Source organism: Danio rerio, chromosome 9 (genome assembly GCF_052040795.2).
Source record: "Danio rerio strain M-AB ecotype USA chromosome 9, GRCz13ab, whole genome shotgun sequence".
Lineage (NCBI taxonomy): Eukaryota > Metazoa > Chordata > Actinopteri > Cypriniformes > Danionidae > Danio > Danio rerio.
Window position 1 is genome coordinate 40,433,457 of NC_141029.1, and position 20,161 is coordinate 40,453,617.

The 20,161-nt window shown below is 34.9% G+C and overlaps 1 protein-coding gene across 3 annotated transcripts in view; it reads left to right on the top strand.

The window, feature by feature from the left end:
• The first annotated feature begins 799 nt into the window (after positions 1-799).
• snx4 (sorting nexin 4) overlaps positions 800-20,161 on the top strand; it is a 33,207-nt gene continuing 13,845 nt past the window's right edge. For 2 of the 3 annotated variants that reach the window (XM_087265976.1, NM_001014346.1), the window contains 8 exon segments: positions 800-894; positions 2,034-2,158; positions 12,609-12,747; positions 12,837-12,986; positions 15,563-15,610; positions 16,034-16,089; positions 16,177-16,249; positions 16,435-16,496. In XM_087265976.1, coding sequence (XP_087122102.1) covers positions 808-894; positions 2,034-2,158; positions 12,609-12,747; positions 12,837-12,986; positions 15,563-15,610; positions 16,034-16,089; positions 16,177-16,249; positions 16,435-16,496 — 740 coding nt within the window. In that variant the 5' untranslated portion in view covers positions 800-807. 3 annotated transcript variants of the gene reach the window in all.

A 20,161-nucleotide genomic window follows, 5' to 3' on the forward strand; every position in this document is an offset into this window, starting at 1 on the left:
TCCAGTGTGTGCTCAAATATTTGTGCAATCTATCAGCAAATTTTCTTTCTTTCGTTCTTTCTTTCTTTCTTTCTTTCTTTCTTTCTTATTAACAACAGAAGCAGCAGCAATAAAAGTAGCAAGTAATGTGTAATACAATCAAATATTTGGTTTAACATTAATGTAAATGTGTGATGCAAACAGAAAATAACAATAATCCGCAGAAATCATTAAATAAGTCTTTTTATAGTTTATATAAACATTTCTGAACACCAATAACGGAGTCAAATGCAAGGTTTGCTCTTGACATTGGTGGGGACTGGTGATTTCAACCCCCAAATTACATAATAATACCCTCCAAATTGTATAATAATATTAATAATAATGCTATTAAAATATAATTAATTAATCCTCTCTTCATGCAATTTATTAAATTAAAATGTATAATGTTAAAGGAATGTTTATTAACTGATAAAGAGAGAGTTTAATAAAGACTTGTCTCATATATAGGTATAAATAAAAATAAATGTGATTTGACCCTGTTTGCATGTCTATTTTAATATTGACAGCGCAAATTAAAGTATTAGTGGGGATTTTTCAGAGGTCGGTCGATGTTGGTGTGGAAGCGTCCCCTCGGTCCATGCAAAATCTACGCCCATGGTCAAATATAGTTTGTATTGAATATTTATACAAGTCTTATAATTTCCATGTGCTTTTCTTGTATTTATTGTATTTAATGGTTAACTCTATATGTCACGCACGCGTGCACGCGCACAGACTCAGTGAAACGGTGAAAGTGGGCAACGCGCAAGCGCGGGACGGTAAACCATGGCGGATTCAGGAAGCGAGGATATAGCGGTGATTGGAAACACAGACCTGACTCCGTCGGAGTCACAGAACAACTTAAAGAACACGGTAAAACCTGTAGCTGAATCTCTTTAAACCGCGTGGCCGATATTGTGCTGTTTTGTGGATGTCGCGCGGATGAGCTCGTGATCTGTACGGGACCTCAGTGTTCAGTGTTTTGTTTTGGCTCATGAATGGCAATAACAGTACTAACGTTACTAAAATATCAATTGATTTTACGAATATTTTACATTAGCTAGGTGCATATTGTTGTTTTTTGTCATAATGTTTCAGAATTATATAAATAATGTCTGTATATTAGGCAATGTAAGCAGCGTTACTAAATGCTGTCAATGCAAAGCCTTTGCCACGTAGTTTGTAAACACCCAGTATCTCACACACACTCATCTCACACTCATCTGATGTGTCAACTCGCATCTTTTGACGTGCTCAAGTCTAGAAGTGTAGCTTGATGTTATATAGTCCATGTGTTATATTAACCAGTGCTTGAATCTCTTTACTGCTCCATGCTTGAATGAATTTTATGATTTTATTGTTGATTATTGAAACACGGTACAAAGTATTCAGTACCTTCCAATATTAACTATTTAAAGTACTATTCAGAAATAAAATAATCATAACGGTGTTTTTAATAATTTATATAAACTAATTAAATTTAGTTTTCTTTATGAAAAAAATACGAACCTCTATCCTTCACACCTAAAACGATTTGGCATAGCACTGACATTTCATTAACTAGTGGCTTGTGTTTATTAAAAGTGTTTATCTCATTATTTTAGCAGAGTATGTGGGAAAACATTTAGCATTGAACTATATACCCAAACATGTGAATGCTTCTGAAGAGCACATTATTTTAGGATAACTTTTAGGACTAGAAGATGTGTTGCCTTTAATACATCCTGATTCAGGACAGAGATATAAATTGAAAACTCTTGGCAATTTTCACAAATTATATAAACGTTTGATACGTTTAAACATTCCTGTTTAACCTGGAAATGTGTTAACACAGGAGAGAAACTGTTTTCCCAAGACCTTCAAGGCAGACACATCATGATCTGTTATCTTCCGAAAAGGCTGAGCATGCTTTTAGAAATATCTGTTTCTGTGAACTCTTTTTACGTTGAAATGCTGCAGTGATAACATGCATATTTAACACTCTGATTTTTCTGGACCCAATTTTTTTCTAGATGGTTGAAAAAGGGACAAGTCTTCTGAAGAAGATGGAAATCAGTGTGGCTGAAGCAGAGAAGAGGACCGGGAAGAATGCAGTCAACATGCAGGAGACTTATACAGTGTATCTTATAGAGACGAGGTAGGAGGTTTCACTTTAATGCATTTAATTTACATCTGTAATTAATTTCTGTAATTACGTTTATAATTACACTGTTGGTCTTTCCCTTACACCTTAACCTAATTTTTAACCTACCCAGACCCCCAAACCTGTCCCTAACCCTACCCATATATGCCACCTCAATAGCACCAGAAGTGTTTTTCAATACTGTATGAAAACATTAAATACATTGTATTTACATTTTGATACAAGAACATAGTAGTAAAGGATACGTAATATAAAGTGGGACCACTTTTTTTGGGTAAACATTTTTTTAAAGGTTAAATGCATATTAATTTCAATGTTTTCGTTGTTTACATTGATTTTGATGTTTACAAATTTTATTTCTATCTGTGGATCAACTTATGTATTGACTATTTACAGTAGTCACTGCATGTTAGCATAAAATGGAAGTTCTCTCTATCTATCTACACAGTAAAAAAAATACAGTCCAATACCATTTCAGTCGTTTTTCATCGAAATGTCACGTTAATTCTGTGTCTTTCCATTTTTTTTTTTTATTATTTCCAAACTTTACTAGCAACTACTGATTGAAAACTGCTTAGCCAGTCAGTTAATCATCAGTTTATCGGTTAATCTTGATAAATGAATCTTCCTGTGAATGATCAGACTTCTCTTTGGTGACAGACTTTAATCATTTTCTATGCATTAACCACCCAATAAATAACCAGGTTTAAGGAATTTCTATTGGCATGCCATTTAAACTGTTGGTAAACTAATACTAAAAGCAAGTTTTCACCAAAAAACTGTTTTTTCAGGTGGTGCAGTAGAAACATAAACCCAACCATGTTACTAGTATTGCATCTGTTCCTTTCCTGACATGATAATGCAGGTTTATGCATATGTAAACATTTTATAGTCTGTAACAACATCAGCAGAAGTTTGATTATAATCAAAGACTATAGTTGTGAATATGGATAATCTGCTGTAGGTAAAGCAAGTTTACACATCGACTTTGCGAATGAACTATGCTCACACATGCAAAATAAAACAGTCACAGCCCACTGTACCAGCTCAGAAACTACCGTATGAGTTCTTTTATTTAATACAAACTCATAGGGGTTTACTGCTGTGTGCTTTTCCAGCTGTTATGACTGTTTAACCAATTTATTTACCAATATTGATGGTATAAGATGGCATCTTGTTTTTTATTAGTTTATTTCTATATTTATTAATTATTTTCCTTTAAAAAATGTTTCATTTATTTACTTATTTGTTGTGTATTATTGCATTTATAATATTATTGTTCTTATTGCTTATGATCTGCTTTTGCTGTCAAATTCTAATTGTACGCCATTATTTTTAATAACAAAAATTCAAGACAACAAATATTTTTATGTTTCTTTAGCTTTTTTTAATAAGTTAATTCAACAATTTTTTTAAAGTTGTACAAAGTTTAATGTAATATTCTTTATCAACTTGATTGATGTAGGTTGAGATGACTAGAAAAATTAGTTTGATTCAACTAATAAATTGAAGGCAGCAATAATTCATTTACAGTGTAATGTTGGAAAGAAGATTGTAAATATTTCCTGCTAATATCGAATAAAAATGTCAACAAAAAAAAATAAATAAAAAAATTACTAATCGTACTGCTAGACCATCGGATTTCCTCTCTTTAAGTCAACTTCATACTCTTATGTTTACACTAGACCTCTTCTTCCTGTGTTTGGATCTGTCACGTTAACATCTTCTTTCTACATCAAATAAAAACTAAACAGAAGTATCCCGCTGCAAAGGAAGTGACAAGCAGCAGAAGTGTCACTTTCACCTCTCTGTTTCACCCCTCTCCGTCATCCTGCCCAAGCTTTTGCGCTGGAAAGTGGGACGTGTCATTCTGGTGAGGGTGTTGAGTCAGCGCTTCAGGCAGATGTGCTTTGTCTGTGTTTCCAGCAGGGCCAATCACGCATGCTGGCCAGAGTGCAGTAACATATTATCACATGATTCAAAACAGTATTTAGTGGTCAACATCATAAAATCACTGTCTGGAACCAAGACGTTTTCAAACTTGTTTTTTTGTACCGTCCTTTTTTTTTTCTTTTTTTTTTCAATATACAAAGTTGCTAGATACCATGTTGCTATTGGTAATCATGGCTTTGATTTATTTATTTTTTATATCTACTTGTAAATTTATATATTTGGCAGATAGAGTTACACCAGGGTAATGTTGTCACAAAAAGGTCTGTCAAAATATCTGATTTATTTTGTTGTCTGATATTTTACACCAACATTTATTGCAATAAATAATATTATTGTTATATTATTGTATATTATTATTATTTTAAGACCATTTTATGCCACTCATTTTATAACAGTATAATAGCATCATAATGCAAATACACTCTCTTTAAAGAACACATAATATTTTATTCTTAAGAATATTTATTATATTTATAGTTATTTTAATAATTAGGTGTTGAAATCAGAATGTAAAAACGTATATTCTAAACCAGGGGTTCTCAATCTTGGTCCTAGAGGTCCAGTGTCCTGCAGATTTTAGCTCCAACCCCAATCAGACACACCTGTGCTAGACAATTGAGCTCTTAGACCTTCTAGAAACTCCCACAACAATACTGTAAGTACAGTATTACAACTATTTTCTGTGCGGTCATGTTCTAATTTATATAATTTAAAAAGCGTTTCAATGACCATTACAGTGTTTTTCAGCCCTGTGACTGTGTGAGGGCTATAAATCATTCAGGCGTAAGAAATTGTTCCATTTGTCGCTTAGAAAAATTAATAATAATAAACGTTTTTGAATTGTTTATAAAACGAAGACTATGCAGTATTATTTTACATTTGATTATTCAATTACTGTATACCTGAATACATTTTGACTCCCTGGGTAACAATAAGGCAGTGTTTATTTAATTAGTATCTTTTTCTTTATTGAATTTATCTATGCTTGTAGATTTTTGTTATTATAATTTGTGCACTCCCCTACAGAATCATCCCAATCAATCTAAAAGGACAATTTTTTTCTTAATTATTTAGCATCTAGATAACTTGTATTCATATCACAATATCTATTGCAAAACTAAAAATGTAGGATGTACATTGTACATTTATCTTTTGTATTGTTTAGTTAGCCTTTATCTGATAGCATAATCATACATCTGCTGTTAACTACCTAGCTACAACAAGCTAATGCAGCTCTGACTATCCACACAAGGTATAACAATAATAGCTTTTGATCAGACATTCACCACAGACGGTCCCTTGGGGTCCTAAGCGGACTCGATTCCAAGGGGGGACTCGAGATTTTACCACAGTGGCCTTATATTGCAAAGATCCATGTCATGCATCCCTTGAGAACTGATCCTTTGATCTTGTTGTTGCTAGCACTATCCTCTACAGTTTTTAACACATCGCTATGGTTGTTAGAGTGTTTTGGGTCATTGCAAAGATATTATGCTCTCCATGGCTCGGGTTTTATTTGCATGTTTTATTGTCCCACAAGGCAAATCACAAGTTTGATTGCTTGGAAAAGTAATGGCATTCCTCTGCTAACAGGCCACGTGATTTGAGATACCATTCATGTGTGTGGCACAAACGGTACGTGACGAGTTTTAGGAACAGCATACAAGATCAATACCTAACCTTAACATAACAGTATGCTTGCATTAGCATAAAAATTCCTGAAGCTGTGAATGTGGAGATATCTCAACAGTGCTGTGTTGTTGCTCATTCCCATAAAAGGAAGCAGATGTTTTTTTTAAAGGCGCATGTGGAAGGCTCTACATGCACACACTGGGCTTTAGAGAGTAGTTTGGTGCCACTGATCTTGGGGGAAGTTGTACAGTCTGAGTGGGGAATGCCTTCCAGCCAATGGGCACCTTCCCTGTGCTTTGATTTCATCATGGATTATTAGCATGGAGGACATTATGTACTCCCATTTCTTCCTTGGAGGCTTGGAAGTTCGGCTCTTATTTCAGAGTCTCCCCATTTTTTTTTTTTTCAGTGTTCCCCCCCCATGTCGTTCTCTGTGTCTCTAATAGGGCTGCACAATATTGGAAAAATCTGACATTGCGATATTTAGTTTTGCTGGGATATATATTGTGATATAATCAATTTCACCAATTGTCTTGAATAGCTCTATTTGTGAAAAATCATTTTTTTAGATTGGTTGGGTTGATTTTGTAAGGGTTTGAATCATGTATAAAAATTAAAATGGCAAGAATCATTACAATAGAGCAAAGACAAAAAGGAAATAAGCAGTTCTTTATGGTTTTTATTAATCAAACAGTTTTCAGATTAGGCATGGGCCGGTATAAGATTCTGACAGTATGATAACCTTGGATAAAAATATCAGATTTGGCGATATTGTGATAACTGCTCTAAAATATATTATTTTAAAATGTCTGGGTGAAAAACAAAAACTTTTTCCCCTTGAAACGCAATTTAAAACACATTTATAATATTTTGGAGCAGTAAACATGTCAGGCTAAATAATTCAAAGGAATTATTTACTTCTGCTTGTTTCTAAAACAGATTTCTTTATTCAATTCAATTCAATTTATTTGTCACTACACTTTCGTATAGCGAGATTGGACCCCCCAGACCATATACGAAACATCACAAACAACTTTTCAGGGGAGACCGATCTTAGGAGGTAGCATTTAGAAACGAAGAAAGATACATTTGGACAGTTAGGCTAAAAAACACCCCCTCAGCTTGCCCTTGATTAGGACAAAGTGAGAAAAGGGAGAAAAACAGCCCTATCTTAGCATAAGCACACATTTCTTTACAATTTAAAATGAAATTTTTTGAGATCTTTTCTTCTGGAGATACTGTTGTCCTAAAAAAAAACTTAATAAATGTGTTTTTTTTTTATATATATATACCGTAGGAGCGGCAGTTTTAAAACCGTGACTTTTTTTTTCAGCGGTGTACCATAATAATGGTTATTGTCCTATGCCTAATTATGTTAAAGAAATTGAGTAACATTAATTAACACTGTTTAGTCTTTATTGTATTAATAATATAATCCTAAGAAATCAATTATAACCCCAACTCAGTGTTGCATATCCTGTGACTATTACAGACATATACATTGCAACATCGATGCTGAAACAATATATTTTTCAGCCTTAATCACAATGTTCAGTACACCAACAGTCCTGAAATCTCAGAAAACCTCATTTCAAAACATTGATTTGAGCAAAATAAGCAAGATAAATGTTTTCAGGACTGATAATATTTAATTGAAATCTTTATACATTTTACTTTTCACAGAATGGATGGATATTATAAATAAAAAAAAATGTTTATATATATATATATATATATATATATATATATATATATATATATATATATATATATAGAGTTTAAAATATATTAGTTTAATGCATAATTGCTGAATATTAATTAATAAATTACTGATCTTCAAATAAACAATTTTTTTCATAAAATATTCGTAAATTAGCAGTTTTTTTTTTGCATTTTGTGAGTCATATTTCTTTTCCCCGTTTATTTATGCTTTTAAATTGCATTCAGACCTTAATCTTTCCTCTGACAAATTTTTCGTACACCCCCCCACACTCTCCTTATAACTTACACTCCCCATAAACACTGCATTATTTATTTATTATTTAATATTTGCACAATTAAAATTGCACATAGCACTACATATTTTACAGACTTAGTTTTTTGTGTTATTTATAAATCGTATTATTTCAACCTACTAAAATGTCAGTAAAAGTCACCTTGTTGAACTGTAGAGTTGAATTTTCAACATTGAAAGTTTACAAAGCAGAGCTCATTATCCCATAATGCAATTCCCAACCGTTAATAAACACTTGTGATTCAAAAATTTGGAAACTGTTAATTAACAGACTTTTTTTTACGTTTAGTCAGCATTTGAAGTGTATGTAAGAAAAGCATGAGTGTTGTTTAATAGTTTTAGGACCACTGTAATGAAAGTTTTTAATCCACTTCAACTGTTGACTACTGTATACTGTAACTAAAGTCATGGCTGGAAAAGTCATTGAAACTCATTGGTGAAAAAAGTAATGGAATACCTCATTATTGCACAATAAGTGCTGAGTGCTGACCCTGCAGAGATGTTTAATTAATGTTTGAGAGTTCACATGCATGCTCCTGCACTGCAGTGTGATTTAGTGGAGTAATGCTCTTAAATTAGCAGCACTGAGAACTTCATGCACTGGGAATTCAACCAGCACTGTTAAACCCTTGGCATAAGTTTGGAAAAGGCCCTTAAATTGAATTGTGTCCTTTAGCTAGTACCGCAACTTGAAACCGCAGATCTCTGCTGTGTTTATTTCAGATTAGGTTTATTTAGAAATGAGCTTTAACTGTTATTCAAGCTCACATTTCAATATAAAAGTGTTTTTAATGTTCAAAATATACACCACACTACAAAAAAAATTAATAAAAATCATCTAAATACGAGAAATGAACGATTTAAGAAGATACAGCTAGCCCCGTAAGATAATTATACACTATAAGAAAACTTACGTAGGCTTTAGTAAAGAAAGGAAAGTCTTAAAATAAGTATTATAACACTTATTCCTAGTGTATTTTTTCTTATTACCTTACAACTGGCTTGTTAATTGCTTTTGAACATTTTGATTTTCTTATTTTGTTTGAATAGAGTTGGGTCGATAGACGATGCCATTGTTCATCGCTGATGGCAGATAGACATCACGTTGCTGAACTGGCATCGCGATCCTCCGCCCCATCCCCGTAACAGCAGCAACCCGCTCACAAAAAATACACACTTAGGCCAATATCACAAACAATTAATGTACCATTCTGAGCACTTGATTTGATTACAAAGTTTGACCCTAATTTAATAGTGTGAAAGATATTTTTCATTTTTATTTTGATGTGTTTTTAAATTTGAATGTTGTTTTAATACTGTTAAGCTCCACCGCAAACCATAAAGTGCTGTTTGTTTTATTTTTAGCATTGTTCTGTTGTTTTCATCTGTGCTTTAAATAATTTTTTTGATATATTTTTGGATCATTTTATATATTTTAGACCTACAAAATCCCAATCGTCCCAGTCAAAGTAAAATGATGATTTCTTTCTGAATAGAGTTGCTAAATTTTATCTTGAGAAATTATATTGATATTGCAATCTAAATTGCAGAAGATATTGCAGTGTCTGTTTTTTTTTTTCAATGTTGTGCGGCCCTAATGCATATATTGTCCAAATTCTTTTATTCAAATTAAGTCTTGACAGTCATTACAATGCAAAACTATTACCTACCGCTTCTCAAAACACTAATGCCGAGTTCAGACTGCATGATTTTCCAACTAGTCGTGTCACAGATGTTTTCACACTGCTTGACTATCTGGGCTAGAGTTTCGTCGCTGCTTTGTTTACACTGCAAGATGGTTCGGCGACATAGACATTCACATTGCATGACTTTACTATAGGGAGAATCGCCGACAACTTCGTCCAAACTACGTCTCACAGCCAAAAACACGTAGTATAGCCTATCTTTTGTTATTAACTACATAATAAGAAAGAAGCCTTTAATGGGGTAGAACATGTACATGTTTGCTCACCTGGGTTTAAAGGGAATTAGCCATTTCTCCTCAACATTGATAATAAACTAATTTCTTTCTGTATGAAACGTCAAACAGACACGGTTGCTCCTGAGTCCTGTCAAACCTCCACTAGTTTTCCCTCCATTTCGTTGGTCCAAATACACCGAAAAAGAGCGCTTTTAACTTCTCCCCCAGCCTCCCGCTGGCCTGCAGCAGGTATACACACACGCACACACAAGTGAAAGCTGCTCTCTCATTGGCTGTAGGCGATCGCCGATGTTATTTTCAGTCAAAACTCAATTCACACGACATGATTTGAATCGCAGACAGCTCCAGATATTTAGCACGCCAAATATCTCACAGGCATCGGCGACTCATAGGCGATTCTCTCAGATCGCGTCTTTGATCGTTTATACTGTGTGATTGTCACTCACGTGCACGAGCAGCAATTTGCCTGTGATTTCAGGCATTTGTCGGCGATTTCTCAAAACCTGTCGGCGAGCCAAAATCAGGGCTAAAATCACGCAGTCTGAACTAGGCATAAAGCATACTGCAACAAAAGGTAACAGAGCATATTTACTTTTATTCTCTTAAAAACAATTATACTGTAAGTGTGGGCATTTTTAATGGGCATTTTAAAACAAGTTTTTACAGTTAAAAATAAAGTCTTAAAATACAGGTCTCACTCTTTATTATGCCTCTGAATGTAATTGAGCTAAATTGGCAGGTAAAAACAATGTCTCTGCTGGATCTTAATTATTAAAATGTCTTTATTCATTCATTTATTTTCCTTTGGCTTAGTCTCTTATTTATCAGGGGTCACCACAGCGGAATGAACTGCCAACTATTCTGGCTTAAGATTTACGCAGCAGATGCCCTTCCAGCTGCAACCCAGTACTAGGAAACTGGAGGAAACCCTCATGAACACAGGGAAAAAATACAAACTCCACACAGAAATGCCTCCTGTCCCAGTCGGGACTCAAACCAGCAACCTTCTTGCTATGTGGTGACAGTGCTAACCACCGAGCCACCCTGCTGACCCTGTCCTAATTATCAAAAACTAAAATTTAGGGCTTAAAAAGTCCTAAATTCACTGAAAAATGGTGTTTTATGTCTTAAATACTTTCAAAAAGGGTGTTTATTTTCCTTGGTCCATGTAAAGCTTCATAATTGGTACAACCAACAGTCCATCTAATAAAAGTAAAATGTATTACTCTCTGTACCAATATGGTTAAATTGACTTCATTACATTCATTTGTTAAAGTTCTCCATGCATTTATGCAGAAATGTATGTTGTGATTAAAATAAGTTCATCATAGTTTTTAAAACTTACATTTTTTTAAAGAAAGGTTATGCTAATAAAATAAATATATGTATATAATTAGACTGCTTGTTTTGGCACACAATTTAAAATATATGGCTAAGAAATAACTGAAATTGAATTTAAATGGGGCAAGTAAAAAAAAATCCTTAAGCCTTTGCCCTGTAGAAGTCTGAAATTTCATTCATAATGGTCTTAAATAAAAAGGTCTTAAAGTCTTAATTTTGACTTTGTGAATCCTGCAAAAACCCTGAAAAAATTACTTTCAAGGGTCACAAAACCCTCCTGTTTCAGCAGGGTGTTTTCAGACTTCTGGTTTGGAAAAAGTCAGGAAAGTGGGAGTGTCCAGCTCTGTTTAGGGGGGAGTGTCGGAGGAGGGAAAGAGGGAAGGTGCATAAACATTAGCATAAAAATGGGGAGTGTCTGTTTGGGCTTGCACTGATTGCAAAACAAACACACAGACGCAGAGGAGAAAGACAGTGACTGTTTACATGGACATCAGCAATCAAATAATTTGACTAATTATTAAATGGTGGACTTTAACTGCTGTTTGGCTCTTTCATTCAGGAATTTCATTTATGCCCCTTGTGACAAATGAGATATTTGATTCGATGAACTGCTGTAAGCGTGTATTTTTAATTTAATGTTTGATACCCTCAGCATTTCTCTGTAATTTAGATGCACTCGGTAGGTAGCATCAAAAAGCCGTGTGTTATTCCTGTCACAAAATGTGACGAAAATCCTACACAAAGGTAATAGTTTGATTTCAGTGTTTACATGTTTACACTCGGAGAGCAGCATTTACAGCAGATCTTTCAGTCTATAGTATTGTAGTGATATTAACGTACTGTAAACTTAGTAACTTACTGAGAAATCATTTGACTAAGGTCTGTCTTTAAACACTGAAAGAGTACTGCTAACGATACGAACTAACTTTGCCATTTGAATAAACAAACAAAGACCACTGATCGCTTACTTACCAAATCTGTAGAGACAGGACAATCAACACCAACTGGGGCCGCGTCTTTATTAAAGGAGACAAGCTGCAAATCCGTATTTCAGCATTTCCAGATGAGAAAAGCTCTCGGGTAAAAAATGTTCCTTAGACATGTATTGTTGTCGCGTGCACTGTAATCCACACGTGAGTCCAGCTGCGCTCTCATAGAGGGAAAATGAAAACAAAAATCTTCCTTGCAGCAAATTATAAAAGCAACACTGACAACCCGTATCTCCAAACAATTCTTCTTCTCCCATTTGTTTTGGCAACACAACGTGGCGTCTCTGTGCTGTCTGAACACTGTACAGGTAAAAGCAGTCTTGGAAGTTACTATGCATATTAATAAACTTGCACCGCATACACAATAGAGCGCGCTGATTGGTTTGAACCAAGTCTTTCTCATGAATGAATGCAGCACACTCAGAGACGTCACAGACAGTCAGTCTACATGCTAGAATACATGCTAAGATCTTATGGCCGTGACGCAGCTTCAAAAATTTGTTTCAAACCGGAAGTACGAATTTGCTCGTAATAACGCAAAAACAACTGACTGATTTAATCTCTGTGTTTCAGACCGGTGGATGCTGCATCAGAAGGGACCAGTCCTGTCCCAGATTCTCTCTGGAGGCGTTACAGCGAGTTTGAGCTCCTTAGAAACTATTTGTTAGTCACTTATCCGTTTGTGGTGGTTCCACCTTTGCCTGAAAAACGGGTATGCAAACAAGATGCTTTGGCCTCTGCCGATTGTAAATGCGATTTGCATTCATATGCTGTAACTGTAACTCATACTTTGTGCAACAGGCGGAATTTGTTTGGCACAAGCTTTCGGCAGACAACATGGACCCTGACTTTGTGGAGAGGCGTCGAGTTGGACTAGAGAACTTCCTGCTGCGAGTGGCTTCACATCCAGTCCTGGCCAGGGACAATATCTTCTATTTGTTTCTCACTGAGGTAGAGATAACTCGCTTATACTGATGAACAAAAGGGTGTAGTCTTCTTGTATAAAGAATATACCAGTTCATTTAAAATGTCTTTAGTTTGTAGTCACTTTGCAGATGAAAATCCTGTCATCATTTACTCTCCCTTCACTTGTCACAAACCGGTTTGAGTTTTTTTCTTCTGTTGAACACAAAGGAAGATCTTTTGAAAAATGTTGGTAACCATTGAATCCCATAGTATTTATTAGCAAGTCAATGGTTTCTAACATTTTTCAAAATGTTTTATTTTGTTTAGCAAAAACAAGAAACGCAGAAAAGTTTGGAACCACTTGAGGGTGAGAAAATGGTGTGTACATTTTCATTTTTGGGGGAACTATCCCTTCAGTGAAGGGTGTATTTATTCTTTAAGTGTGAAATGTTGCAGTTAGAGCATGATAAAAAATCTTCAAATGTCCTCTCAATCCTACAGATGTTATGTTTAGTGTTTTAAGTATTCTGTGACCATCTGAAAATTGTATTATATCTTTTAAAAATGGTAAAATAGGACCTCTTTGTTTTATGGTTAAAGATCTGTAGATCTGTAATTTTTATTTCCATTATAGGTGAAATATAGTAGAATATAACTAGTTTATTTTTTTATTATTATTAAAATTAAATGACAGCCTAGTAGAATTAGAAATGTTCCATCACTGGGAAACATCCATACACACTCATTCACACACATACACTACGGACAATTTAGCTTACCCAATTCACCTGTACCACATGTCTTTGGACTGTGGGAGAAACCGGAGGAAACTCACCCCAACATGGGGAGAACATGCAAACTCCCCACAGAAAAGTCTACTGACCCAGCCAAGGTTCGAACCACCGACTTTCTTGCTGTGAGGCAAAAGAGCTATTCACTGCGCCACTGTGCAGCCGAATTTATGAATTAATAAAGATGATTTATTTCTTGATTACTCAACATAAATCGTTAAAAACTTTGGTGTTTGTAAAAAAAACTGTTTTTGAAAGTGTTTTGTGCTGCATTTACTCAAGCATGTAGCGAATGAGCATTGTTGTAAAATATTACATTTGGTCTTTTTGGTTCCTTTTTGTAATGTAAATATAAAAATGTTACTTATTCTTGTTATAATAAAGCTGAATTTTCAGCTTTACTTCAGTCTTCAGCGTCACACTGCTTCAGAAATCATTATGATATGCTGATTTAGTGTTTAAGAAACATCTCATATTATTTTGAAACACTGAAATTTTCTTCTTGCCATTTTGTGGAAACCTTGATTGCTACATGGTTTTCATCTTTGATGTAATAGTAGTAGTAAAACTTTATTGTCCTTGACAGGAAATTTGTTATGTTGCTGCAGACGTACCATAAAAACAAACAATAAAAACAATACAAAATACCGGAGTTACTATGATTATAATGCTAATTAATATAAACTCTTGTTAAGTATATCCACTGAAACTCGTACAAAGGATTTCTTATATCGATTCAACCTACACTTAGGGACTCTACTGTATTTCTCTTACCAGAGGGAAGCAGTTCGTAATGTGGAAACAAAAAAATCAGTTGGATCATTCGGAATCATTTCCACCTAATTAAGGATGCAATTCTCAAGGAAAACTTGAGGTTTCAAATATTCATCATGCCCAACACTTCTCCATCCTGTCTTTAAGAGATGCATCACCTTAGATTAACACTGTACAGATAGGTTGCCAAACCACACTGTGATACCATATTAAGCTTGTGCTCCATCCCACTTCATTTCGACCATGTTGAAATGTATTTTTTGTTAAAGAATTTTTATGTCTGATATTTCTGTTCAAAATAAATAAATCAAATTATATCTAACAATGCTTTCCAGAACAGCTTTATAAAACAACATCTTACGCTTCTTGTTAACTCCAAAAAGAGGTAACCTATACGAAAATACAAATAAAAAAATACAATCTCTGATGTACACGAGAGCAAACCCACTCTATGTGTGTTCAAAATATATGTAATAGAGCATTTAAAAGATTGTGAAAGGCTGAATAAAGCGTTCATTAAATAAGTCATTACCAATCACAAACTTTGCAATGGTAGTGCAAACCTATTGCTAGCCTTTTTGTGTGTGTGAATTTAAATACCTGAACTGAATTATAGGGATAGTTCAACCAAAACTGAAAATTCACTCACTATTTGCTGTCCCTTAAGTAGTTTCAAACCCTTTATGCGTTTCTTTCTACCATTGAACGCTCAAGAACATATTTTGAAGAAAGCAGAAAACCTGTAACCATTGACTTCCATGGTCGAAAAAACAAATACTATGGAAGTCAATGGTTACACGTTTTCAGCTTTCTTCAAAATAACTTCCTTTATGTTCAGCAGAGGAAAGAACATCATAAAGGGTTTGAAACAAGTAAAGGGTGAGTAATTGATGACAGAATTAACATTTTTGAGTGAACTATATCTTCAGTACATCAGATTTAATAGCCCACTTGGTTTTTAGCATATAAAGAAAAGCAGCAATATTTTAACTGGCTTTTCATGCTGATAATGCCCCTTGTCAGTGTCAGAAATCGCATCCTTTCTCTGCCCCACAGGAAAAAGCTTGGAAGGAAACCGTATTCGAGACAGGATTTCAGGCGAAGGTATATCAGCACTTTCCAGTTCACCGGGTTCTTTCTCTCTTTAAACCTTTACACATGGCTCTGCTGTTTATATATCGCTTCTCCCCATAGGTCAGTATTCGCATGTTGATATGAAGCTGATTAAATATGTGTTGATCTCAGAAAGGGGGTGCTAAGTGACTGAAGTGCTACTGCAGTGAGGAATCTGTTATCAGTTTAAGTAAACAGGCGCAGGAAGTCTGTTAGATCGCTCTGGATCAAACCAGAGTAGCTGTGTTTTATGTTAGTGTACGTTATTATTGCCATATTACAGTGTTTATCTGATCTCAGTCATTTGAAAATGTGACTGTTGTAAGGAGTGGCTGTAATCCTGCTTTACATCTGAACAAACAAACCCCAAATATGGATCCGTCCATTAACATTTGGATTTTGTTCACCTTATAGGCCGACTCCAGAATAAAGGCGTTAAATGCCACGTTCAGAGTAAAGAATCCTGACAAGTAAGTCGCAGTTTTGTAAATGCGTAAAGAAATGGCTGCGCTGTTTGTTGGCTTATGTTGACCTGTATGTGTGTGTGTGTTTCTCAGGAGGTTTGCAGAAATGAAACACTATGGAGATGAGCTGCAGGCTGTTGTTTCACAGCTGCTGAGAGTTCGGGCGGTGAGTGTAAACACAGTCGAATACGCAGAAAATAGAAGTTCAGTCCAGCAAATGCCCAGTCTAAGTAAATAAGTCATGTGGTAGGATGATGAAAGGAATCTAATACAATTAAATGTGTCCCCTTTCCTTAAAATGAGAAAACTAATTAGGCTAAGTATTTAATAATAGTTCTTTTTTCCCTTTAGAGAGCAGCTGATCGCTTTTATGGTGTCTACAAAGTCCATGGAAACTATGGAAGAGTTTTTAGGTATGTTTTCTTTAAAAGCGTGTGCTTGCATATGAATTAATTATATTGCAACCCACATGAATTAAAAAAATATGTGGAAAAAATAAAAAGATGTTTTGCAGAATGTCCACTTTTCCATATATCCTCCATGCTTACATAATATTATACAATTAGATAAGTCTTGTTAAAAAGAGTTTGTGTACATACGTGTGTGTGCGTGCGTGCGTGTGTATGTGTATATATATATATATATATATATATATATATATATATATATGTATATATATATATATGTGTATATATATATATATATATATATATATATATATATATATATATATATATATATATATATATATATACACATATATATATATATATATACACATACGCACGCACGCACGCACACACACACACACGCACACACACACACACACTTGTATGTATATATATATATATATATATATATATATTTTTTTTTTTTTAAGATAAAAAGATCAGCAAATAGTTTTATATTGATCTACGGTGACTGTAGAAACGTGAATTTTTATTCAACAATCATATATTAAATAAATGCTGCACTTTTGGATATTTTACTAATCAAAGAATGAAAAAATGTGTCACTTTTCTCCAAAATTGATAAGCAGTCCAACTGTTTTCATCATTGATTCATCATAGTGATACATCAGCATGTTATTACATGTTGCTATATTTTTGATAATTGAGTATTGTAAATGAAGCCTTGGTGACTTTCAAAATTCAATCATTCATTTTCTTTTCGTGTTAGTCCCTTCGTTAATCGGGGGTCGCCACAGCGGAATGAACCGCCAACTTATCCAGCACATGTTTTAAGCATCGGATGCCCTTCCAGCTGCAACCCAGTACTGGGAAACACCCATACACTCTTATTCATACACATACACTACGGACAATTTAGCTTAGCCAATTTACCTAGCACATGTCTTTGGACTGTGGGGGTAACCGGAGCACCCGGAGTAAATCCACACGGGACACGGGAGAACATGCAAACTCCACACAGAAATGCCAACTGACCCAGCTGAGGCTTGAACCAGCGACCTTATTGCTGTGAGGCGACAGTGCACCTACTGCGCCATCACGCGGCCCCTTTTCAAAATAAATAACAAAATTACAAAAAAATGTGCAAACCTTAGATTTTAAATCCAAATGAATGAGATGGTTGACCGCAGAATGAAAGTGTTTATTTTACTTTAATTTACTCACGCTTTAGTTTGAAAATTTTATGGATTTCTTTCTTCTGTTGAACACAAATGAAGATATTTTGAAGAATGTTGAAAAAAAATAGCTATTGAAATCCCTAGAAAGAACAAAAAAATACTATACAATGGTTGCGTCCTCGCCCCAAACATTACATTGTTTGTGTGCAGCATTAGAAAGAAACTCAACCAGGTTTGTAACAAGTGGAGGGTGAGTAAATGATTGTGAATGCAGCCTTGGTGACTTTCAAAATAAATAATAAAATAAATAAAAAATTGTACTTACCTCAGATTTCAGGTCTTAATGTACATTTGCAGTCCCTCTTAGGCCGTACTCACACCAGGTACAGTTGCCTCGAACCGGGCCAAAGCACGCTTGTCCCCCCTCCCGTCTCCCCCGACGGCCCGCGCTCACACCATATCGGGCCTCGGCACGCTTACGTCATCGCTGCTGCGCTGTTCAGAAGCGCTCTCTATGGCAAGCCTTTTTACAGGGTATCTGCACATTTTTTAACAGGAAATTTAAGACCTTTTAAGACCTTTTTAAGTCCTCTAAAATGAAAATTTAAGACTTTACCTAAACAAACAAAAAAAAAAAAACAGGAAAATGTTCAGTGTGTCAACACAGAATGATGTGGTGAAGTATCGTGGCAAATCTATGGCGGCAAATCAATGCCAATATAAATCGAGCGCAGCGGTGATGTTTGCGCGCGAGGAGAAGTGAACCGTGAGCAGATTACTTGGTTGACTTGTTATCACTAACGCTATTGGCTACTCTGCCTTTCCGGAAGTTAGCCGGGATTGGACGCAGGTTAAAAGATCACGCCGTTAAATATATATACAATTTGCAAGTCATAATCATAAGAAACTTTCTGAGAACTTTATGAGGATTCAATCTCGAGAAACAGTCAAATAATAAAAATTAATCTTCTAAAATAATGACTTGCATTCTTGTAACACTTTCTGAACCCATTTGATTTGTCCGTGCAGCACTTGTCTGGTTTGTTGTATTTTACTTCATTATTAACCACAACAGCAGAGCTCATTATTACACTTGGGGATGATCTTTCTAGGAAATATTGTCTTCAGAAGAGTTTATTTGCGTTTTAGATCTTTCCATACAATGCATACTATATGTGCAGTGCAGCTTTGTATATTATTATAATTGTTAACATTGTTTGTAATATAGTTCAGTGTAAAATATATATATCTATATATTATATATATTTTTCAATCTCATTTTTAGTTAATGATTGAATAACCTGCATATAAAGACTTCAATCAAAAATGATTCACCCAATCAAACATAAAGAATACAGTGACAGACATTCAGATGGGTGTTTATCGCCACCTATTGAGCAACAATTTAATTTCTACAATCTTCGTTTGGCTTTACTCACTATCCATTACATCATTCCACTTCAGAGGCATACAAATACCACTTTCTATACGACAGGCCCACATCTTAAAGGTCACATATGCAGTTGAAGTAAATAAAAATTAGGATAAAAATAAACAGGGGGCTATTATTCAGGCGGGCTAAAAATTCTGACTTTAACTGTATAGTGGAATAACAGAATAATGGCAATATATTTACTATAAACCTTTGTACTTTATGCACTGCATGCATGTATAGCCTATTTTGTATACTATTGTCCATCTAATTTATTCTGACTTGTTCTTCATAGAAAATGAGTCAAGGACAATGAGTCTTTGAAAAAAAAAAAGATTTTTATAAATTTGAACACGTTTGGTTTGAGTTCAGTTTAAATGTAGGTGCTAAACTTCATCAAGTGGTTCAAAACACACATTTAAAGTCTGAATTATTCGTCCTGAATTATTAGCCAATGTATATTTTCCCCAATTTCTGTTTAATGGAGAGATCTTTTGCCACGTGGTATAACTCTCTCTTTCTCTCCCAAGTAATAAAGTTTGTTACAAGAATATATCTCATTATTTTGATATGTCATTATATGACTTGGTCATGATGGTAAGAACAGGCATTATTATGAGATTAATTATTACAAGAAATATCTCATTATTGAAAGTAAGTTCATTCACCTATTATTACTGAGAAAGTAAGTCTATTAGTTTCACACTGTGACATTATGATAAGATATCCTATATATTTTTATTTAACGGGGAAACTAGCTTACCTGCGTCCAATCCCGGCTAACTTCCGGAAAGGTAGAGTAGCCAATAGCGTTAGAGATAACAAGTAAACCAAGTCCCGCCCTATGACTCACAAAAATCCAAAATGTTTTGCGCGAGCAGAGAGAAGAACCAGCGAGCGAGCGGAGAGAACTGATCGCGCGCGCGCGCTGTAGGCATGACCTCGCTCGCGAGAGCGTCCATCGTGCGCACAGATGATGATGTGCGCGTGCGGGACTTGTTTTCTCGCGCTACAGTAGATCAGTTGAGCGCGCTCGAAGATCCCCTATGCGCTCGCGG